Here is a 24,136-nt window from a genome sequence, read left to right as displayed (position 1 = left end):
ATCGCTTTTGTTCTACATGATTAACAACATTTTTTTCCAACAGTGACAACAGACAATCTCAGAATTTGCTTCACAAGGTTTTATTCAAATGCGGGGGCAAGGTTGTAAATAAAAAAAAGGTTTGAATAAATGAAAATGGTAGGACTAAAGGCAGAAAGGTATTCTTGGAACAGTGTGTTCATACACTATTGTGTAAAAACTGCAACGTTTAATAAGTCCATTGTATTAGGCAATCAATCTGATCTCATTATCACCCGTTAACTTGTTTCATCCCTTTTTTTGTATATCTATATATTGATATTGCACTTCTCGAGTGTCTGCCTGGCTTATTCAGACAGCGGGTCATGTTGTCAGCCTGTGTGGATAAACAGGTCTACATATGAAAATGTTGAGAAGCAAACACATCACAAAATGATTTGGCTGGAAATGCTTTGGAAAGAAACAAAAACGGAATACAAACAATGAAATGCAATGTTAAGTTACAGTTAGCTGACAAACGAGCAGTGTTAAGGTTATAAGATAAAGATCAGTGTAAAACATGTGACAGTGTGTCTCTAAGGTCAGTCAGCAAATAGATGGTTGATTCATGGCAAAGGTGTCACATTCTGAGCCCAGTTTCCTGAAAGTTTTGAGCACATTTGTTAAGTGGGGCGACGTAAACCTTAGCGCTAACTATCTTTTGGTCAGTTATAGTGACATCAGGTCTAGTAAAGTCTGGGTTAGGTTTAAAGGGCTACTTCACCCATTAAATGAGAATTTGTTTATCAGTTACTCACCCGGTGTTATGCTCAATTTGCCACCACAGTGAATGTAGAATCCAAAAACGGAGAAAATTCTTGATGAAAAAAGGAAGCCATGTTTTAAAACAGCAAAACTATACCAAAACATTCATTTAAAAACTCTCACACATCTCGTGCAAGTCTCATTTATCCAGTCAGTACTCCCCAAACAGACAGCCCTTTTCAGTGAGGAGCTAAAACAAAGTGAAACTTATCAGTGCTCACTTCAAGGCCAGACTCCATTGAAAAAAACAGTAATTTTACCTTGCTGGACCTTGCTCTACTACCACCTCCATCTGCAGTTTCTTTGTGTTATTGTGTGACTTTGCTGAATCCAATCTAACCCTTTGAAACACCAAAGTCACAAAATGAACACAAACTAACTCATCGAGGCAGCGGTAGACCAGCAGCTCCCATGCTTTACCAGTTAAAATTACTGTTTTTGTCAATGGAGTCTGGCCTTGAGGAGAGTACAGATGAGTTTCACTGTCAGTTCAGTTCCCTGTCTGAAAGGGCTGTCTGACTGGTGAGTACTGAGCATACAATATGAATATGAATATGACTTGGATTATACTACATAAGCTGTGTGAGAGTTTTGATATAGTTTTGCTGTTTTTAATGCAGTTCAACAAGAATGTTCTCAGTTTTTGGATTCTTCGTTCACCGTGGAGGCATGTGAGAAAAAAAAAAGCTTTCTTCATGAATTCAACGTAACACAGGGTGAGTAATTGATATACAACTGATCATTTTGTGGGTGAAATATTTCTTTACGTTCAGAGTCAGTCAGGGTTAGATCTCTGTCTCATGCTACATGATGAGGGTACCGTGGACAAACAATATGCTGACAGTGACAGATGACGTGTAAAAGTGCCTCAGGTTTGCTCTGCCAGGAAAATAATAAACTCTCTTTAGCACTGAGCTATTTTCAAGCTGTATAATGTGACATATACCTTCATGCCTGGTCTTTCTACATCAGTTCCTGCTTCATGATTTATTAATCAGATGGCTCTCAACACAGGAGGAAAAAGCACAAATCTTTGAATCAAAGCTGTTTAAGACAGTGCATGCTGAGGCTGTGTTAGACTCAGAGCTTCGTGAAGTCAAATCTTTTTGCTTCATGTTAACATGTGCATGAGTTCCTCTGCTGCTAAGCACCCCCTGCTCTCTCCATCACACTTTCATAGGTCCAGTTCCACGTGTCGTTCAGTGCTTTTAGATTTACTCATCTACTAGATATAATGTTTCGCCAGTGATAAAAAAAAAGTTTGTAACTGTACAGATAAAGTGATTCAGAATAAGTACTATGTATCATGAAAGTGCTGAAACCATTTCTGAAAAGAGGCTGTGGACTCACTTTGCCACTAAAATGTTTCCGCACATGTCGGCTGTGAGCTCAGTGCGTGAGTCCATGGGTGCACGGGCATGTTTTCACTCCCAGCACTGTGAGTAACAGGCCTCCTACTGTGTGCTTCTGCCCACTGAGCGCAGAGAAAGAAATTAGGAAAGATGCAATAGAGGAGAGGAGAGAAAGTGAATAAGACGGCAGCAGAAACCGCATCCATCACGACCGCCTGCTCCACAGCCCACAGTGACTCCCTACGGCGCTGAGAGAATATAGCCTCCCACAGACCATCTATCATTCAAACGAGCGCGACCGGCTTCACAGCTCTGCCGTGTCTACCCCACATAAGAAGTTCAGGAATCACCGACCAAGTGTGCCCACACTTTACAAAGATTACCGACACTAACCGTGACCTCCAGCCTGCTAAAGAAACTCTGCAGCTCTGCAGGTGACCCTTCATCTAATCCTCTCCCACTTGGGGTGACCAGCTTCTGCTCAGAGATGTTGTTAGATGTGGCATCAAATGATAAACCTACTGTGACTCTCCGTATCTCCCACCGGCCTGGCCATATGCTGCGGTCGAACAGATGGGTCGATACATATTCCCACACCAAGAGAGGGGGCGAGAGTTGGGGGTGGTGAAGGTCGGAGGAGGACAAGAGCGGGGGAGGGGTATGAGTCTGGTGCAACAGACTAAAGGATTTACAGTCTTTGTGCAGTGTCAGATTAGACGAGCAGTGGTCCTTGTACTGTCTGACACTGAAACATCCACATGTGACGGGACGAAACCAGCTGTGCAGCACATCGTGGCTCAGTCATGGTAAAAACAGAAGAGAGCGTTAGTAGAGGTGATGGTGTAATGGTTTACAGTCTGGACAGTAAATCCAGTTCAAATCTTAGTGGGATCTTCTCGATACCCATTACATATTTGTGTTACAGTTGCAGTTTCTCTTTGCTAACGCTTTGGGGCGAGTGGAAAAAAAAGTCACACCTCACAGCTCTGCAGCTCTCTGTATGAGGTTTGGAGTTCTCAGTCAGTGCAGTGTGTTGGTGTAAAATGTGTGCTGTTGAATGTTAATGTAGCCACATGAGGCCAGTGCAGAGCTTTATAACATTTAAATCTGATAACCGGAATAAAACCACAGTAACGTACAGTAGAAATAAAAACACAAATGACGTCCTCCATGATGGTGAATGTAGTGTGAAAAACAAACGAGCAGGTTGACCATTAGACCTTTGGAGTACTCGGCAAGTTGATGATATTCGGCATGACTCAGGCCCTGGCATAGTCACTAGATACATGTGTGACTGCTCTGCGTGTGCTTAAGTGTGAGTGATTGAGTAACTGCATGTATGTGCGTGTGAGAGTACAGTACAACACAGCACTTTTCAGTACAGTACAGTGCATGCAGTGCCAGAGGTTGCAGGCATCTGTGTGCGTTATTATTTGTTGCGTCTGAGCCTTAAGCCCTAGCTCTCCCAGTCATGGCCGGCCAGCCCGTCGTCATCTGAGTCAGACTCTGGCGAGGCCTCCTTTATGCGGCGCAGTGCCTCGTGGATGCTCCTGGTCAAGGGGTCGGTGGAGGCCGGGAGCTCTCCCTGATCCTTTCTCTCTTTCCTGGGGACGCGCCTCAGTTTGACCCCCTTACGAATCTGAGCCAGGATGCTGTTGGGGTCATCGTCACCCGTGGAAGGAGGCAGAGGCCGCTGGTCGACTTTTCTCAGGTGGAAGCAGCCTCTCTTCAGGGAGGCTAGCACCTCGTCCATGGGCGAGCTCACTGCGTACAGGAAGAGAAGAGGGAGACAAACTGTGATTGGCTATTGTAACTTGCTAATCTTATACCTCATCTTCACTGCATGATTTTGTCTCTACTCTGCTCACTTTTGGTACCAGGTCCTTTTCTCTATTTAGTTTTCTCCTGCAAATTATATCTCCTCAATGTAGGTGGTACTCTCAGCTGATCACCATAGTGACGTGCGTGATACTGCTGTGACATTATCTTCAATGCCACACTTGCCGAATCCTTTCATCAGCAACAAAACAGAGGAATGTCTTCACTTTGTCAATCGTACGGCGCAGCTTTGCGGGCTGCCATTTTTAAAAAATCTTGGGGCAAGTGAATAAGAAGATTGCAGCTGCTATTGATGGTAGCTTGGCTATTAAAAAATGGCGGGTTTGTGCAGGATTCCCCATGTCGTGGTAGTGACCGTTCTCTCGAACCAATCTGTGTTTTAACTAATCTCTCTAGTATCGGCTCAACTCACTTGGAATCTCAACTGAGGTGGTAACGAAAAAAGTACCAGGTCCTATCCACACTTTTAGTAATGGAAAACCAAAGAGAGGGAGTCGAGCAGAGTTTAACTATGCAGTACCATGCAGTAAAAATGTGGTATAATAGAGCCTACTATTGCACTAAATGGTTCCAGTACCTCTCCTGCTGTGGGAGTCAAACGCTGGAGTCTTCTTCAGCTTTTTCCGGGCGCTCAACAGTTGGCTGCTGTCAAAGAAGCGAGGGATAAATGGACCGAGTGGGGACAGGGAGAGCTCTTCTCCTGCACTCTTCCCCTCAACTTTGTGCCCGTGCCGACCCGGGCTCCCAGAGGGCGACAACTCCTCCTTTGTCGGAAGGGGAGGTGGAGGTGGAGGTGGAGGAGGAGGGGACATGGGGGATGCCAGCAGTGAGGACAGGGAGCAGGGAGAGCAGGAGGAGTCTGCAGGACTGGGCACAGGCAGAGGAGGAAGGGACGCGGTGAGGACTGTGACGGGCTGAGTGGTGAGCGTGGAGCTGGGGTCCGTCTGCACACTGGTGCTGAGACACAGCGGCTGGCCCTGTGTCTGGACTGTGTCTGCACGTTCCTCCCTCTCACTCACACTATACATTTCCATGCTCCTCCCGCGCTCTCTTCTTCTGGTGTGGGACACGCGTAAACGAGTAGATTTCAGAATCACTTGACCTGGGTACCGCTAGAGAAGGGCACAGTGAGAGACAGAAGTCGATCAGTAAGAAAATAAACACAGATGTTGAGATACTGACGAACATTTACAGCAGGGAGGGCACATACCTGCTTGAAAGTGCGTAGTCTGTCCAGAGTTCTCTGTCTCTCTTGACTAACTCTGCTGTTCTTCCTCTCCTCGTCTTCCTCATCGTCATTTTTCAGCTGAAAAATTTTGAGGTTTAGAGGTGGAGTGGGCATCAGGTATACAGTCACATTATTATTAAAAAAAACACAACTACCTGTAAGACCTGGTGGGATATGGAGTCCTTGTACATGGTTTGACGTTTCTGCTGTTTCTGAGTGTGGTTGGATACACAGATCTCCTGCAGATGTTTGGGAGAATAAAACAAACATCAGCACACTGATCCACACAGCACCATGCATACTGCGAAATTCCAATGCATATTTTTTAGCTGGTCAAGGGTCACTTCTGCTCGAAAACGAAGCCCAATCAAACAAAATACAAAACACACACTCCATTCTACAGCATGCAGAACGCAAGACATACGCAACAACGCAATGAAACTAAGTGTGAATGTGAGTGAGGTGTACACACCCTTTTGTTCCTCAGATAGGAGCGCTTGGCAGTGATGCGGCCCCTTCTTGCCTCCAGCTGTCGAGCGCTGACCTGAAGTCTGCTCAGCTCTTCCCTCTCACCAGTATCATCTTCTTTTATATCATCTGCACTTTCAAAGGTGTCATAGTACACAACCTCATCCTGACGCTCTGGAAACACACGGACATGAATATATGGACTTGTGTGGACACACAGGTACAGGTGTTTGCGGTGTGTGTGACGGACACACCAGGAGTTTTAATTCAGATTGTCTTGCAGCAGGTTTATGCACAGCATAGCTAACCAATCAAAATGTTACATCTGGCAACAAGGAAACGTTTGTAAGGGAAGAGAGGGGGCACAAACTTAACATCCAACTTGGTGAACAAGAGGTTTATCAAGTTTTTTCTAAGTTTTAGTTTGTGTTTCTCTTGACTTTTTAATGATGAGTTTTACAACAATAAAATTACAGTTTGTTGAAATAAAGTCTGGTGGGTTTGACGATAGCAATTTTGTTTCTGGTTAAACAAAAAAGGATCTTACTCTTTAACAATAAGGTCTATCTCTGTAGGGATCCTTAATGTTGTCAGACACAAATAGTAACATCAATCTGAGCCTGTCAGTGGCAAAAACAAGCACTAGTGGTGGATGTAAACTGACACTGCGAACATGCCCAGAGTGATTAGATTGCAGCCTTTTTTTGGGGCTGCTGGCTGAAGCTCTTTCGCTTAACTGAGCCAATTTAAAAAACTATTGCTCCCATTAGTCACAAAAACATGGGAGAGTAGGGTCCAAGTTAAAAAATAATGAAGTTACCTTTTAAGGGGTTAATCCTGTAAGCAGTAAGTAGCTAGTAAATTCAGCCAAAATACCTGACATCTGTCTGCGAACGCTGTCTAGTTGAGCGGTGAGGAGCAGCTCTTCACACTGTAGTATCTCAGCCTGGATGTCATAGAGTTGAAGCTGGAGCTCATAGTACTGTGTCTCCATTTGGTCTAAGAGAACCATGGCATCTTCACTGCTACATAGACTCTGCATCTGAGAGGACGGGACAAAAAACTCACATTAAACTTCTGTATGTGTGTGTTTCTGTCTGTGTTTTGTACGATGTTGAATGTCACTACCACACCTCATCTCGAAGTGTGTGTTTCCTCTGCTCCAGACAGATCTCCCTGGCTCTCTGGAGCTGCAGAGTTTCCTTGGCCACAGAATAGCGGAGTCTCTCCATGCGCTCCACCGCAGCTGTCCATGAAGATTTACCAAACTTGCGCTGGTCCACCTTCATACGCTCATACACCCCTATACAAATACACAAACACACAACCAAAAGGCAATGCACAGGAGGCTGAGTGATATTTCCACACAGTTAAAAGTGACGTGTTCTCACGTGTAAGTGAGTCACCAGCACGATCAAATAACTTTCTCCTCTGATAATGTAAGTGGGCATTTCTCCCACACTTTCATTTCTTTTAATGTGATGACTAAAGTCTCACAGGACTAAATCTTTATTACAGTAATGTAGAGGGAGACATCTATTGGCCACATATGGACATTACAACTTCTTTCACTCCATCTTGCACTTGAAGCCACTCACTTATCTGATTTTTGATCTAATAAGTGTCAGATAATAAATGGACCAATCAGTGGTGGAGAAAAAACATAGATAAGCAGGGGCACAATGTGAGGCAGCCCTGCACAGAGACAATCTGCTGGCAGAGCTGTTTGATCAATAGGTTGTCCTTGTTTCTTCCTGTCCCTGTCAAACCAGGGCTGTCTGCACTGCCTCATTAATACCAAATCACATTAGCCCTGGCGTTCAAAAACCACACACAGGTCAATAGCAGACCAGTTCTACCACTCTGTGTGTGTGTGTGTGTGTGTGTGTGTGCGCTGTTGTGTGTGATGATTCAAAGTCATCCCTCTGCTGCTTTATTGACTTGACACTGGCAGTGACAGTGATGGCATACTGCACCTTTCTGGGCTCTGGCAGTGATCTCAAAGTATTTTACAGTAAACTCCTGGATGTTGAGGACTGCCTCCTGAGCTTTCTTCTGCCAGTCAGAGTCCTCCTTTTTTAGAGCATCAATCCGCCTTGGACCCAAGTAGTCGTTCTCCATGGAAATCTGTGCAGAGAGGATGAGCATATTTTGTCAGCAAGGCTAAGAACGACGATGGGCCTCAGTGAGGGAGTATGAAAAATAATTATCCTGTAAAAATATTGTCCAAAGAAACATAAATTATACAAAGTAAAAATATGTACATGCTGTGATAAAGTATATATTATACAGATATCAAACTAAATATGCTATGTATGGCATACAACTCTGAGGGGATAAAAAATATAATGCATGGCCGGCCACTACAGTTTCACTACTACCAGGCAGTTAGAGGCACATTCATAAAAGTCCATACTCAGAAGATACACTGCTTCATTTGAGAAGCACACTGCTTCATCTTACACACTACTGCCACAAAATGGCAAGAATAAAAGGGGACTAAAGGGACAGTTCACCCCAAAATCAAAAATACATATTTTTACTCTTACCTGTAGTGCTATTTATCAAACTAGATTGTTTTGGTGTGAGTTGATGAGTGTTGGAGATATCAGCTGTAGAGATGTCTACCTTCTCTTGAGTATAATGGAACTAGATGGCACTCATCTTGTGGTGCTCAAAGAACCAAAAAAGTGCATTTGAAAAACTCATCAGCAATGTCTCTTTCCAGAAACCATGACCCAGTTACTCAAGATAATCCACAGACTTCACTGTGAGCAGTTTAATGTAGGAACTATGTTCTTTCTACTGAAGTACACCCGCAAACCTAAAGACGTTTAAAGGAAGCGTGCAGCTACTCATGGACGACAGGTGCCTGCTTATGACTGTGTGAAATATAAACAATAATGGCATCCTCTTCGGCTGAGCTGTAACATTAGCTAGCTCAGTGTGACATAGTGAGCTAGTTGTAGAAAGGTAAGATGTCTGTTGATGATCTACAGACCTTGTTGTGAGCAGTGTCATATATTTCTACTGAAATACACCCCGCAACTGTATCATTGCGCAAAAGGAAGAATGCATCTACTGCTAGCTCACCATGCACCACTGAGCTAGCTAATGTTTCAGCTCAGCTGAGGAGGACACAAGCCTCTTGTCTATGAGTACATGCACGCTTCCCTCTGCACAATGATATAGTATCCGGGTGTAGTTTGGTTGAAATAAAATAGTTCCTACATGAAACTGCTCACAACAAGGTCTGTGGATTATCTTGAGTAACCAGGTCATGATTTCTGGTGAGAGACATTGCTGTTGAGTTTTACAAATATATTTTTTGGCACTTTGAGTGCCACAAGCTGAGTGCCATCTAGTTCCATTATATTCAAGAGAAGAAAGACATCTCTACAGTCAATATCTCCAACACTCCACAACTCACACCTAAACAATCTAGACTGATAAATGGCACTGCAGGTTAGAGGAAAAATATGTATTTTTGATTTTGGGGTTGTTCTGACATTTTGGATTCCTGAGGATAAAATGGCATAATGATGTAATAACGTCACCATTTAGAAACACTTAAACAACCAAATAAAACCTGTAATATTTCAGCATCACACATTCACTCAACTTTTTACTTTTTACTTTGCATTTTATGACCCTTTGGAGAAAGCTTAAGACCATCATGGGAATATGACATCACTATGTCTCTGTTAACCAAACACAGAAAAAATCAGATCAACACGGAGCAAAAATCTGAAAAATCAACTACCAGATGTCACGGAGGAAAACAAATGGTGTCTATGCAACATAAAGAAGGAAAAATGCAACCCTGTGTGACCCTCAGTATCCTCGCCGCACCTCAGCTCACACTGCACTTCTCAGCAGTGCACCAGTATCATTTACCACTGCAATTTCCTGCTGTCCAGGTGCCAGTGCTCATTCTTTTCATTTTTTTTCTCTGCATTGCTATACATAGTGTAATTTTAGACCTGTTGGCTTCACATCCAATGATCTGTGTTGCTGTGATTTTTTGTGAGCAACATTTAACATACCATCTAAAAATGTATTCTAAGGAACATTAAGTATTTTGGTACAGTGTATGGCCTTGTTTGCCCTTGTGAATGCGCAGAGGCAACATCAAGATCAGAGGATCAGTGAAACTTGTACTACTCAAAAACTGACATGCTACCTCATGTAGAAACATGATTTTTGCCAATGTTCAATATTTGTCATATTTTCTTTGTTGATCTATAGTTTGTTATCACCATTTCATCTTATTGTTTGACAGAGCAGACTCATCTTTCTTCTTTCTTCCTATTTAATGACCATCTTAATTTATCTATTAAAAATGTTTTTTCCAGCAGTTTTCCAGCTCATACAGTACAGTAGTCTTATTTTTGAATTGTCTTCTCTCTTGTATCGTATCACAACAGACTTCACTTAAACTGTCTATTAGATATGTGGATTTCTTTCAAATGCCCTAATGATATAACAAACCTCTCTACAGGGAGAAAAAATACCGTTATATATACAACATAAACACACACATATAAGACATAAACAATGACAAATGATGTAGAATTTGAAAGAAGCCTGAAAAAGTGACCAGCTAGGAACAGAAAAAGACTCTAAACCCCACCACAAAGGAAATTCAGATGAGCTACAGAGCAACAGAAAGCCATGTTGTGCCTGAGCGACAGACGCTCCAGGCTATAAATAGACCCGGAAGTACGAGTTTGAGTGCCGTTCCCCCCTGCCCATGTTCATAGGAGGTTCCATGGTGTAATGGTTAGCACTCTGGACTCTGAATCCAGCGATCCGAGTTCAAATCTCGGTGGGACCTGCAAGATTTTTCAACTCCCTTGTTCTCTCTTCCAAAATCTCTCACTAATGTTTGTGAGCGACCAGATTTACTGCATTCAGAACCAAATAGTGCAACAGCAGAGACACAGAAAGTAAGAGTAAGTATGTAAGAACGCCGGCTCTCACAAAAACAACAGTGCACAAAGGAAGTGAATTGAGTTGACTCTCAACTTTGACCTGATCCTTATGTGTCACAGTTAGTCATGGCTGCCTGGTTTGTAAGGGAAATGTGAGTTACGCGGGCAGTATGCAGGTTTCTCTCTGCAGCTTTCTGAACAGTAAAGTGAGTCTACAATCTAAATACTACCAACTTCACAAGACAGAAAGGATGTCTGAAGTACTGTAAGGTGCGAAATAAAGGACATACTAGTGTCATAGAATCATCCATTGGGAGTGACATTTTCTCCAAATCAAACTGTTTTTGGCAGTCTGATTATAGTTCCTGGTGTCATTTGATTGACAACACACTTTTCTTTCATGTAGTACTACAGTTCAGCTGTTAATGTATCAGAATATAGAATAAAGTCCCCAATTTAATCTAGGACAGTATTAAAAAAGTACATGAAATAAAGGAGTGATGGAATTTGTCACAAATTATTCTAAATTTGACCTTCTTGGGGCGGGGGCAATTTGCCTCATTGTCCTTTATTTTATTACTTCATACGTATACCTACAAAATACTAAATTACACTGAAAACGAATGAAATTATTTCTATATTATACTCTTCTGAACAAGGTCCCAACACACACCAAGACGACGGTCGGGCTTGGTGTGTGTTGGGCCGTCACTGAGCGTGTGTCGTCCTACTTTTTGCGGTGTATCTCGCACCAATGGCACTAGTCGGCCCTTGACGGCTCTTTTAGGGCCAATTTAGCATGTTAAATCATCGACTGAGCCGACAAAGCCCATCGGAGCTTGTCAGTGAATAAAATCCCCCTGCTTAGCGGTTCAGATTAGTGTAACAGAAGCAAGGAAGCAAACAAATCAAGAGGAGGTGAGACCTAAATAAACTTGTTAAGACTGTAAGATTATGTTTTTTGCCATTGAGCTCTTCAGCAGAAATGGTCCGTAATTGTTTGTGATATTGTTCACATGCTCATGGTAAAAGTAATTTGTTCTTTCCACATCAAGTTGTGTTGTAAATGTGCTAACGGGCTAACTAGCATCTTGAATAGTCTGTCTTTCGGTTTCCGTTTTTGAATGACAAATACAGACTATCACCACCTGCTGCTATCAGGCCCCCAGGAAGTGCCCCGGCCTCTGAAGCCAATTTTCGCAGTGGCCAAAAGGGTGGAATTACAACTTCTGAGCCCGTCATGATGATACTGAGCCCAAAAAGACTTTTTCCCATAAACTTACATTGTGACAGTGAAGTATGTAAATCAGCGGACACATTGTTTTAATTCATTCAGTTAGATAACATTTGTAAAGTCTAGAATAGCCGCAAGATTAAATCATTTTATTGATTCAAGTTAACGCTTAACGCTTAACCGGAAGTAGCCAGCTCAGCCAGCGGAAGTCTGTACTGCACTTGTTCTGTGGGCCCAGTGATGCAGAAGCAGGCCAATCATTCGGTTAACTTTAATTTTTTTAATTTAATTTTTATATACTTTATTAATTCCTGAGGGGAAATTCGATTTTTTCACTCTTGCTGTCAATTACACACAGGTCCGAAAGACACACACATGCACAAACAGGACCTATACATGCACAAAGTGGAGAGATGTCAGAGTGAGGGGGCTGCCCTTGGTCAGGCGCCCCGAGCGGTTGGGGGGTTCAGTGCCTTGCTCAAGGGCACCTCGGCAGTGCCCAGGAGGTGAACTGGCACCTCTCCAGCCACCAGTCCACACTCCATATTTGGTCCGGACGGGGACTCGAACAGGCGACCCTCCGGTTCCCAACCCAGGTTCCTATGGACTGAGCTACTGTACGCAGCATTTGATCGATTTTGGCGTCATGCACCACTGAGCACTTCTCAAGATTAAACAGGGTCCTGTCTTCAGTGCTGTATCTCTTTAGACATCCATGCCTGAAATGGAGAGTTATTTCCTCTCATGCAGCAGAACTAGGATTGAGAACATTTATTCAGCCACGACTAAGGTGTGAAGTTCTCAAACTTTGTCCTCTATCTTTCCATTTCTGCAGCGTGCCCGCTGATCCCAGCCTATCAGCATCACCCTGTGCCTGCAGTAAACCTATAGGACCACACACGACATGACTTATTCATGTCTCTGTGAGACTGCAGGAAATTGGAGATCCATGGGGCTCTATTCCAGCGCACAGTATGTCACTCAACTCACAGCTGCCGCATCCCAAGTGTTTCAGATTATCCTGTGGAAAAGGACAAAACTGACAGGAAGGCGTTCCCAGCCAAGTCTGGGAAAAGCTGTGTTTGTCTGTGTCTGCTTGCTTCTTTTCTGATGGATGTTATGTGGTGATGTGATACTGAAATATTTTTATTCCTGATGTGAGTCAGTGTGCTAAATATAAACGTGCCATCAGCACTGCAGTAATTATTTCCACCTTTCCACCATTTATCCATTCACCAGCCTTCATCTTCTCTGTGCAGCGAGACACATCTCACCACCACTAACCCACCAACCATAAGGCATCTTTTCAGAGCATACAAGAGAATGGATTTTGCATAATACATCACAGTAAAACACACATACACACACAGATATACACACACACAAAGCAGACTCTATTTTAAGAGACATGAGAATTTCCTGTGAGCACTATTGTGTTTTATGTCCATGCCATGTCGGTGCCTGTAGAGAAATATAGAAATACATCTAGACCCATCTGCATAATGGCCAGGTTCCCACATATCCTAGCTAAGCATAGCATCTGAATAACTAATGAAAATCATCCAAATAACAGGGTTAAACTACCATTAACAACACCAAAACAACAACTTTTTAGTCATATTTGTCATTTTCTCCCAGTTTGATGCCATTAGTATACACAGTTTTTTCACAACTAAAGTCAGCTGGCCATCTGTGTGAGTGTGTGTGTGTGCGTGTGTGTGTGTGTGTGTGTGTGTGTGTGTGTGTGTGTGTGTGTGTGTGTACTGTGCACTTGTCAGTGGAGAACTGTGACTCAAACAGTTGAGGAGGCTTGGTAGAATGCCAAAGAGGTTTTGGCAAACTACTGGGTCAACGGATTTGGGCCCAAACTCTGTAAGAACCTAGTTTTTATGACACAAATCCCCCCCAAATTATTAAAGATCTGCTGTGGTGCAAACTGTTACCTTGATCTGCTGTCTGCGTAGCATTGCTAGTTCTCTCATGTCTCTGAAGGGCTGCAGCAGGTACTGGTACAGCTGTGTGGAGGCTTCCAGAAGGCCTCCGTAGACGTCATCTTCCTCCTCATAGAGCTCCAGCAGCTCCACCATACTGTCCATGGTCTTGTGCTTATCCAGCAGCTGCATCACACGCACATACAGGAAGTTTATTTAATTATTGTCAACATACAAACAACTTTTCAGAATTTTAGAACAGATAAATATTTAGAAGCCCTTCTAAAATCTCTGTAAGGCCTTGTTAATGAGCGATCCAATGTTATCCTAACAAACAAAAACACATTAAGACAGTTGAAAGGACCTTGGTTAAAAAATGTTATATATTTATCCATGTGTCTTTTATGCACAAATTAGAAAAAGTACACACTGGGCAGAAAGATAAAGTACTATAGGTGGCTGTAATCAGAGTGCAAATTATACAACGACAATCGAGGGGGTCAACTTTTTCTCCAGGGTGTAAAGGGAAACCAGTACAGCACAGGCATGTGCTTCAGTGAACTGAGTATAATCTCTGTAGTCTGTAGACATTGATAAATCAAATCCATTACACCAGTGTAAGAGCCACTTAAGCACATATTTATATATTTGGTAAAAATGTCTGTATTGATATGACATATCATATAGGTTCTGCTATTATTTAAGTTTACACTTACTGTTTCTGTATATTTTGAACAGTATACAGAATTGGACTACGCTAAGGTTATATTTATGTGTACTTAATTTATGTGTTAGAATCCAGGCACAAGTTAGTTACTACAGGTATGGTGCCGTAGTGCGCATGGCAAAAGGAGATTGTTGACAACGTCATGTGAAGAGACGACGTGAAGTCTGTGTTGGTTCGGACTATATGTTTCTGGCCATGTTATGCTGTGTTGAAGTGTATAATATCAGCTAATATGGTGAGACTTTATAGAAATAGGACATCGAGTTGATAAACGAATGTACGAGATGTGATTTTGGAAAGACTTGTCTTTTTGTTTCTTTTTTGTATTCTCAAAAAACCTTGTTCAACTTTTCCCCTGCTTTGTGTAAGTACTGTAGAACTTCACATAAGGAACAGGAACACAAGTTAAAACCGGGACACCTCGCAGGCCTAGGAACTTTGGTATGCCGAAACCCACTATAACCAGCTTATGGGGTGCCTACCGATAACAAGAAAGAATTCTAGAGCAAAACTGCCAGCAAGGCGGGCCCACATAAATGCACACAATGGCAGACCATCATTTCCCATCACACACTGGCCAACACAATGCTGTACCCGAACCAAAGACACTATCAACATGCCAAAGAGGTAGGCAGGTGTTACTATCATACAGCATCTAGAGCTGTGACTGACAAACATCACAGGCATAGACAAACCAATAATGTAAATTTGTCCAGTCTTTTTACTTTTAAATAATAGTCAACAGTAACATATAAAATAAATCATCATTCCACATTATAGATCATGTACTGGCCCCGATACCAAAATGAATGGATAACACAGGACTAATCTAGAGTGACTCATTTTTTCTATTCATTCATAGGTAAAAAACAGAGGGCTCCTATGGAATAAATACTGTAGAATATGGATTTAATTTTTCTATTAAAGTGTATTATTTTTCTGGTTTGAAGGTAAGAAAACAACTGACAAAGTTTGATTTTTGAATGGTTTACGCCTTTAAATCGTAGCTTGGATAATGTTTCAGTCTTCAGAGTAACTTCAAAGCAAAACTCTGAAGGTAAGAAAGTACAGTGTATTACACTAGCTAGATATTAGCTACCTACTGTACATTCACATACAGTGTCTTTAATGGTTTGCACGTCTCACGTGAGCACAGACTTGAATGATGGGGGTGAGGCAAGAAGACGAGACAACTTATGTCAAGGTTAAGAAACAGTATGGTCCACTTTAGGGATGTCTGAAATTGTTTTAAAAGATTCTTCTTGACATGAATATGGGAAATTCTTGTAATACTTAGAATTACAGTTAAGAAGTAGGCTACATATGAAAGTTTCACCCCCCCCCAGCCCCAACTCTTGTTAGGGGTCAGACCCTCAAATCCCCCTTGTAATTAGAAATATGGCTATAATATGGATGTTTCAAGTTGTCTGTTATTTGTATAACAGTGTGATAACAGTGCCAGAAAATCAGTTAACCCATCAGGAGTATACAATAGCCAGAATAACATACTTAAATGTTCAGCGTCACTCAGCAGTGAACGGAAATTTGCACCTCACTGCGAGACTAAGAGGATACTTTGTGTAACTGTAAATAATAGGAGTATATTAGAGTGCAGTCTCAATGCACAGACCGCGGCTGAGTGAGCAGAGTCCTCTCTGCTGCTGGGAATAAGATCAATACACACACATTTTTGCCAGACTGAACAATCCTGCAGGCTACCAGCAAGCACTGAAATAACCATTAACCCAGCCCTCAAATGGAGTGGGAGGATCAATAGGCCAGCATGTGTGTGTGTGTGTGTGTGTGTGTGTGTGTGTGTGTGTGTGTGAGAGAGAGAGAGAGAGAGAGAGAGAGAGAGAGAGAGAGAGATAGAGACTGTGTTTGAATGAACGACTGTCAGAGAATCTGCCGTGATAAAGAGCTGAATAAGATCAGTAACTCTTCCTCCATCTTCAGGATGAATACACCTTCAAGCAGACTGGAGATCTCAAACAGTGAGGGACACTTATTGAAACAACTGGAGCAAATATGTTTGGGCTGTCTGGCACACAATCTGTGAAACTGATGGCTCTACTGTTGAATGTTTTTTTTGCTCAGGAAGGGCAGAGGGAAAAGCTTCCTGTGTCTGCTCTTCTGTCTTTTTTTTATTTGGGTGTGTGTTTCTGAACAGTGAGGGAGTGGGTGTGGGACCGGCTGGGTGGAATGACATGTGGGTGATTCCTCTGTGCTACTCTTAACCTCATTTCCCTGCCAAAAGTGGAGCAAAAAGGATATGCCTCAGCCAAAAAGTCATACAAACACATCAGTGTACATGGAAGTAGTCTCTTGACTCAGTCTTACTTTTGCAAAGACAGTAAACATACAAGCACATAGAAAATGTATTGTACTGTGACCATGATAAACTGCTGAAGTCATCAAGAGTGTAAGCTTAAAATGAAGTCATTCTTTTTACTTTACTTCAATTTATTAAAAAGCGGTGATAACTAAAGATACATGTATTTTAGTTTATAGTTTTGCAGCATTTGTAATGAATATTAGTCTATTAGGGTACTGATTAATCTACAACAATAATTTAAATGCAACACTTTTTTTGCTCAGATTTTTCACAGGCTGAAGTTAAAGATCTGAGACTTCTTTTTTGCCACTCTAAAATGTGCAGTTTTATCATACAACACAATGCCACAGATGTCACAAGTTTTGAGGGAGCGTGCCATTGCCGCGCTGACTGCAGGAATGCCCACCAGAGCTGCTGCCCGTGAACTGAATGTTCGTTTTACTGCCATTTCTCTGGTGTAATTTCTGTAAATTTGGCAGTACATCCAACCAGCCTCACAACCACAGACCATGTTTAACCACACTGGCTCAGGACCTCAACCTCCAGCACCTTCACCTACAAGGTGTTTGAGACCAGCCACCGCAACAACTGAAGAAGTGCTGCACAAAACTTCAGAAACCGTCTCAGGGAAGCTCTTCTGCATGCTCGTCATCCTCACCAAGGTCTGGACCCGACAGCAGTTTGTTATCATCGGATGTACTGCCAAATTTACAGAAACGACATTTTAGATGTCTTATGGTAGTGAAATGAAAATCTAGTGCACGGGCAACAGCTGCAGTGGACACTCAGCATGCCAATGACATGCTCCCTGAAAACTTGTGACATCTGTGGCGTTGTGTTGTGTGATAAAAGTGCACATTTTAGAGTGGCCTTTTACTGTGACCATCCAAAGAAACACCTGTGTAGTAGTGATGCTGTTTAAACAGCATCTTGATATGCCACACCTGTCAGGTGGATGGATTATCTTGGAAAAAGAGAAGTGCTCACTAACATGGATTTTGACAAATTTGTGACCAAAATTTGAGAAAAAAATAAGTATTAAGTCTTAGATCTTTAACTTAAACCTGTGAAAATGGGAGCAAGTGTTGCATACAAATTTTTGTTCAGTATAAAACTGCATCATCTTGGTCCATACTGCATTACTACTGATAATAATTCCAGAAATACAGATTACAGTCAGAGTTAATGCATCATCCACCATATTGCCAGTCAGGAGTAATGCTACGCTGCTAATAATGGCGAACTCTTCCCTTCATGCTCTTTCTCACCCGCTCTCTCAGCGGACCTCTTGCCCTCTCTGGCTCCATAAGTCAAGGCTGCATTAATCTAACCCCATTGATTAGTAGGACAATGTGAGAGCTGCTGAGTATCAATATAATGTCTGTTTATATAAAGAGCAGCTAATCAATCACTCACTACTGCTGCTGCTGCTGCTGCTGCTGCTGTGTAAGAGGAGCTCCAGCAGGCCTGGAGTGTGTATGGTGTCTGCATTATGTCTGCACTGTGTCAGGTCTCAGATACAAAGCAGTTGATCATTTACATATTGGTGCTTGTGTCTAATCATATTGTACATATAGAAGTGTTTCACATAAATGCTTATTAATATTATGACTTCAAGACATGTTTATAACTCCATATAAAATGCTTGCACTCATATTCACTACCACACATGGTCAAAAATCAACTTTCTGTCACCCATGCGTGAATGCTCTGCACGCTCTGAATTCTTAGGTTTCTACATTCTTAAATTTCTTCTTTAGCTACCAAGACTAATACTTTTTACTCCTCTCTGGTGCGCAATAAACTACAGGATGTGTATACTTGATTTTTTAATACTGATGTGTTGAATAAATATGATGTTTTCAATGAAAAGTATTACAGTAATAACAAATCTATCACTATTTTTGAAGCAATTCTTTCCTGATACATTGACTTGTCAAAAAATATTGTCTGTTCCTGTATTTTCTGTTCTATGTTCTCACAGCAACAGTATGATAACAAATGAGACAGACAGAAATCTGATATATAACATCTTCTTGCAGTAAGTGACTCGATGTCATTAAACATTTAAATATAGTGTGTTACTCGAGTCTTTATATATGAATAAGCTAGCAAGAAAAGCTCACTAAAAATGGCTATCCTATGAATAATAAGGACACTGCAGCTAAGTGTTGACAGTAGGTAAAGTCTTGGTAGCAACCCGCCCAGTTTGAGACTGTCTCATCCACTGTGTGGGAGACAACTTCAGGATGGTTCCTGAGATCTATGCTTTATCAAGTGTTTTCAGACAGTGTTTTTTGGTTCTACAAGAGAAAAGACTTCAAGGATGTCTGAAAATTGCATGTGGGGTTAACCCTCCCCCCCACACACCTACATTAAAGGGAAATTTCTGTATTTTGTCATTCTGGACCCTGTTTTCCAATATTTTTATGTCTAAATGACAAATGGAGAAAAGTAGCTGTCTGTTGTTCACTCACTTTACAGCAGGAAACAGCCTTTCAAAATAACTTCACACGTTTGTGAGTCACTTGCGGTCCATTTAGAATGGACAAGCGACCCACTTTTGGACCACGACCCACCAGTTGGGAACCACTGATGTAAAAAAAAAAAGGATTTTCATATATATTCAAAACTAAATATACAGCTGATTTCAACAATGTGGAAAAGTCAGTGAGAATTCAGAACGAGACTTCTTCTTGAGCGAGACTTGGTTACACAGACTAAAAAACACACAGGATCAATGGAAGGTAAGGAAAAACATTTCATTTCTCTGTCGGGTCTTTTCCACAATGTTGTCAGACACTTATAAAAAACAATCTGAGTCTGTGAGTGGCAGAAACACTTGTAATGGATGTAAATTGATGGTGCACAACTGCCCGTAGAGATTACACTGCTGCCTGTTTCCCTGCTGTAACTGCAGCAGTCTCGCTAAACGCTGGACCAGTTTCAAAAACTGTTGTCTCCATTAGTCAGCTAGACATAAAAACATGTGAAAATAGGGTCCAGGGTCAAAAACATAGAAGCACACAGCCATTTCCCGCAGCTTTACTATGGAATCAGCCTGGGTCGTCTCCCACACAGTGGATGAGACAGGGTTAGCAACCTGAGAAGATGACTCTGCACATTACATCAACAGGTTAATTCTAAAAGGAAAGAAGTGCTTGAAGTGTGTCTGTGTGTATGTGTGTGTGCGCACTTGACAAATTCTTCCTTTCTCCTTCTCGATGTCTTCTCAAGATTCTTCTTACACAGGAAACACTTTCCCTGTCAGCTGTCTCATCAGTGTGCAACTGTTAAAGGACATGTCTGTGTATTTCTGTCTTGTCTGTGCTTATGGGGGTTAGACTGTGGCATGCCTTGCTTCATACTGTGACTTCTGGTGACCCCTTTTTATCACAGACCTTAATTCTCTTCCTGCTTTAGGTACTTGATGAACGAACCATGAATAATTATACCAAATTTTACTGTTTGGTTTATCTCATAAAAGTCCATGTGCTGATCCTATCTTAGATGGCTGATGTACTGATATAAAGAGGTTAATTTAGGCTACACAAAGGCCGATGAAACCTCTATGCAGTTTCCTGACTGAGCACACACTCATTTATAGGCCTAATTGATGATGCATCTACTGGATGGTCCACACGTCTACACTCAGTTTGCCAGAGATTTTTGTGTGAAGCAAAAATACTTAACACTTTTAGTTTAAGATTAGTCATCTCATCAAAATATACTTATTTTTGTGGTTGTGTGACTTATGAAGATCATCACCACAGTACTACAGTTCACACCTTTCCTGTATAATGCAGTGGTTTGTAGGCTGCTCAACTAGATGCAATATATTAGGTGTGTCTACCTCAAACTAATAACCACTGCATCACACTTCCTCTCTACCATCTCAGTGGCACAACCTGGTCTGGTCAACAAAGCTGACACCTGTCCAGATGTGCAGCTGTGAGATTGGTTACTATGCAGTGACTATGTTAATACCAAGATGATGAGGTCATGGGGATCCTGTTGGAGGATCACCGGAAGTCTCACCTCTTGCAGATGTTTTGAAGCACGGTTCAGCGCCTCTTCATACCCGGACTGCCTCAGCTCGCTCAGGCTCTCGTAGTACTCATCCGGGTCGTCACTTTCCGTGAACAGCACCTGCGAGAGGATCTTCCATCCACATATATCGAGCGCGTGGCCCAGGTACATCTGTAAACTGTAGCAGAGCTCATCCATCTCGGTCTCGGGCACTTCCGCCGGGCCGAACAGCACCGTCCACATCCCGGCTGGCTCCTCCGGAAACACCGGGAGGCACGGCTCCAGGTCCGAGTTCACCGAGCACAGCTGCTGGTGGATGGACCGGAGGTCCTGGAAGGAGAAGAGTCCGGCCCAGCTGCAGTCCTCCCTGCCCAGACCGTCCAGTTCCTCCAGGTCCAAGCTGTCCAGTGATGGGGACAGCTGGTCCTCTCTTAGTGCTTTCAACACCTCAGTATCAGGACTATCAGGGGATGCTGCAGATGTCTGGATTTTGACAGGGCTTGGTTTTGTTGTGGACTTGGTTTTAGGGCTGCAGCCTTTCACCACAGCCTCCTTGGCTCCCTTGCTAGGGCTCTTGGATACTTTATCCCTGACGGGACTTTCGAGCCATTTTGTTTTGTCCCCATCCTGACCAGTCGCCTCCGCCGGTGTGTCCCTGCCAAAGCTTCTCCTCTGCACCGTCCTGTTGTGACACGTAATGGCAAATTTACCCTCCACTTCATTCCAGGCGACGATGAACACAAATTTATGCTTCTCCTTCTCCTCAAACGCATTAGGGCGGACGGCCACCCACCCCGACTCCAAATTATCCTCCATTGTGAAGGACATGTCTGCAAAGTGATGGGACAGAAATAACACAGCGAAACCAAACGTTGGCACTGTCTGAGAGTCAGTGTAGTAAAAAGGTGTGTGTTAGAGCAGCGTTTACCAAACACTGTTTTCTCTCCGGGGATATTTTGCCTGAAGGGCTACCCTCCTTCGCTCGGGCGGATTTTGGAGCAGTGCGGTGTCATTCCCCATCTCTGGCCCACCTGCCTCCTCTCGGATGTGTCCTCGTCTATCCCAGCCTCCTGTCGTTAGCTCTGCGACCACACAAGACTCGGCTCTGACACACAACATGCGACCGTGTGTTGGTCGACCCGCCTGTCAGCTGTGTTGCTCCGTTATTCTCGATGTCTCGGCTCCGGACCTCCTCTCTCATCATAAAGCACCAGCCGGATCCAGAAACAGCGGCGTGCATCGTACAAATGCAGCACACCGAGGCCGGGAACGAGTGTGACGACAGGGTTTATCCAGCCGCACTGTCTGCAGAGAGGTTAGCATCGTCTCCACACTCACAACATCACCATGTTTTCTTCATCGTTTGCTCAGCAAGACCACATACGCAAAACAATAACGTTGCCTTCACGTGCTGTAGGAAATACCATAACTTCCATAGCCTCTGCGGTAAAGACTGAGCTTTTTACGTTTTTACTAGCCGTCACCATTTTGTTGCCATTTCCGTAATCCGTCTATAAAACTGCATTATTGCTGGCTAAGTGGAAAGTAAGTCACAATTAAGTTGCAGTCTTGCAAAATACTGCTAAGCGCGAGCGACTTTGTAAGTCCGTGGAGCATTTGAAGGCAACATAAGTATGTCCGCTTCAGTAGGGCACGTAGGGACGTGCTGACGTCTCAGGTTGACCAGTGTGCGATGCTTTGCAGAGCAGCTGCAGCATCCAAAACCATGGGCGGTTTATGTGACAATGGGCCCCTGGGCACAGATATATAAAGGGCCCCACCACCTCACCTACACCGGAGTGAGAGACACAGACTTTTTGTTGGCTTTGCTTTTTTAAGTTCAGTGTAGTTTAGTTCATTTAAGAAGGGACAGTGCAAATTAATAAATACACATGGTATAAAAATGTCAGAATTCACCAAAGGGCAGTTTTTCATCTGTATTCCCTTAGCCAAGGTGTTACACAAGGCTACCTAAAATACAACAAAGCCCAAAAAACAATACAAAGAACCAACCACCATAATAAACAAACAAACAAAACAACCCCCCCAAAAAAGAAAAGAAAACATAACATACAGTTTAAAAGACGTTGTTGACTGTGTTGTTGTTTTGAATATCTTTCTAGTTGTCAGCATCTTTTTGTGGTTTGTGTGTGCCCTTGTGGTTGTTTTGTGTTTCTTTGTAGTCTTTTGTGTCTCTTTGTAGTTCCTTTGCATCACTTTGTGTTTATGAGTCACTTCCTGGTCGAGACTTGTTAATTTGAGTGACATGTTGCAGGTTAAGGTTGGGGGTCACTGGCACTTTTGGCCCCATGGCCTGTGCCCGGTACACAGTAATCCATCCATGTCCAAAACAAAATGCATATAAAGCTGTCAGAAATACTCATATTAGTAAAATGCACAAATAAATATATTATTATAATGGATATGCGAACAATATGTCTGCATTACAGTTGATTTAAAACAGCAAAATGTGTTTGTGAATAACTGATTTAGTGACATTATTACCGTGATGTGATGGCGTTAGTTCATGTGCTCATACAAAAATTATTCTACTGCCAGAAGGCCATGAAATCATGAGATGCAAACCATTTTTACCAGTCGAACCAGTTTACCAGTTGAACATTAATGCATTATTGTCAAGATGTTGTCCAAAAACAACTGTTTCATAAAACCTCTAATGCTGAAATAAATATTAGGAACATGCTTAAGCTGCAAATTGCCCTCAGAGAGATGCCTCAAGCCAACTTGTTGAGTTAGTCTGTGTGGGAAAGACGTGATGAGTCGTTGTCGTTTACACAAATTGGCTGGACCTTTTCAGGGTGCATGAACTGAAATTAATATTCCCCTTTGACTATTCTCTTGATGGATGAAAATCAATCCCTCACCAGGGTGCATCACTTCTAATGATGCTAAGAGAAATTCCAAATGGGTTCCAGCAGAGTTTGCCTCTGCACTGATGAGCCCTGTTGCACCATGTGTTATGGTGCAATGTGTCGCCTCTTTAATAAATTCTTTATCAATAGTTTATTAAATACTGATGTATGATCATCTGGATAAAAATATAAAAGGGCAAATGAAGGGTTTGAGGACAGAGATAGGCTGCACTAATGATGAGGAGCCAAGCAACATCATACAAATAGCACATCCCACACCTAAAGCCCCGAGCACATTGACTAAATTCCTTGAACTGGAGCCTACAAGATGTGAAAATACATTGCTGATATTCCTTGTTCTCCATCTGTGACTAATAAAAGGCTTATTAAATATAGACCTATC

General features: G+C 42.5%; 1 protein-coding gene and 1 non-coding gene across 3 annotated transcripts; one reads left to right on the top strand and one right to left on the bottom strand.

Moving 5' to 3' along the window:
* Window positions 1–51: 51 nt before the first annotated feature.
* Window positions 52–22,219, bottom strand: LOC126394495 (junction-mediating and -regulatory protein-like). Of its 2 annotated transcripts, XM_050051328.1 has the most exons (11): window positions 21,789–22,219; window positions 20,870–21,690; window positions 13,782–13,955; window positions 7,647–7,797; window positions 6,804–6,973; window positions 6,547–6,712; window positions 5,675–5,844; window positions 5,358–5,441; window positions 5,185–5,280; window positions 4,552–5,086; window positions 52–3,899 (listed from the first exon to the last, which is right to left on the bottom strand). In XM_050051328.1, the coding sequence occupies exons 2-11, from the start codon at window positions 21,686–21,688 to the stop codon at window positions 3,592–3,594; spliced, it is 2,673 nt and encodes an 890-aa protein (XP_049907285.1). In that variant the 5' UTR covers window positions 21,689–21,690; window positions 21,789–22,219; the 3' UTR covers window positions 52–3,591. The 2 variants fall into 2 exon arrangements, with proteins under 2 accessions (XP_049907285.1, XP_049907284.1); XM_050051327.1 differs by having other exon boundaries at window positions 53–3,899; window positions 20,870–22,219.
* trnaq-cug (transfer RNA glutamine (anticodon CUG)) lies at window positions 10,436–10,507 on the top strand. The gene has a single exon. It is a non-coding gene; the product is annotated as a tRNA-Gln (tRNA).
* Window positions 22,220–24,136: the final 1,917 nt, after the last annotated feature.

The sequence above is a fragment of the Epinephelus moara genome, chromosome 8 (assembly GCF_006386435.1).
Source record: "Epinephelus moara isolate mb chromosome 8, YSFRI_EMoa_1.0, whole genome shotgun sequence".
Classification (NCBI taxonomy): Eukaryota; Metazoa; Chordata; class Actinopteri; order Perciformes; family Serranidae; genus Epinephelus; species Epinephelus moara.
The sequence above is the reverse complement of the archived record's forward strand: the minus strand, read 5'-3'. Positions and strand labels throughout refer to the sequence as shown.

Coding starts and splice junctions, on each gene's coding strand:
- LOC126394495 (XM_050051328.1), bottom strand. CDS start 21,688: ATGTCCTTCACAATGGAGGATAATTTGGAGTCGGGGTGGGTGGCCGTC. Junction 7,798..13,781: donor TACGCAGACAGCAGATCAAG/GTAACAGTTTGC, acceptor CTCTCTGCACAG/ATTTCCATGGAGAACGACTA. Junction 5,281..5,357: donor TATCCCACCAGGTCTTACAG/GTAGTTGTGTTT, acceptor AAAATTTTTCAG/CTGAAAAATGACGATGAGGA.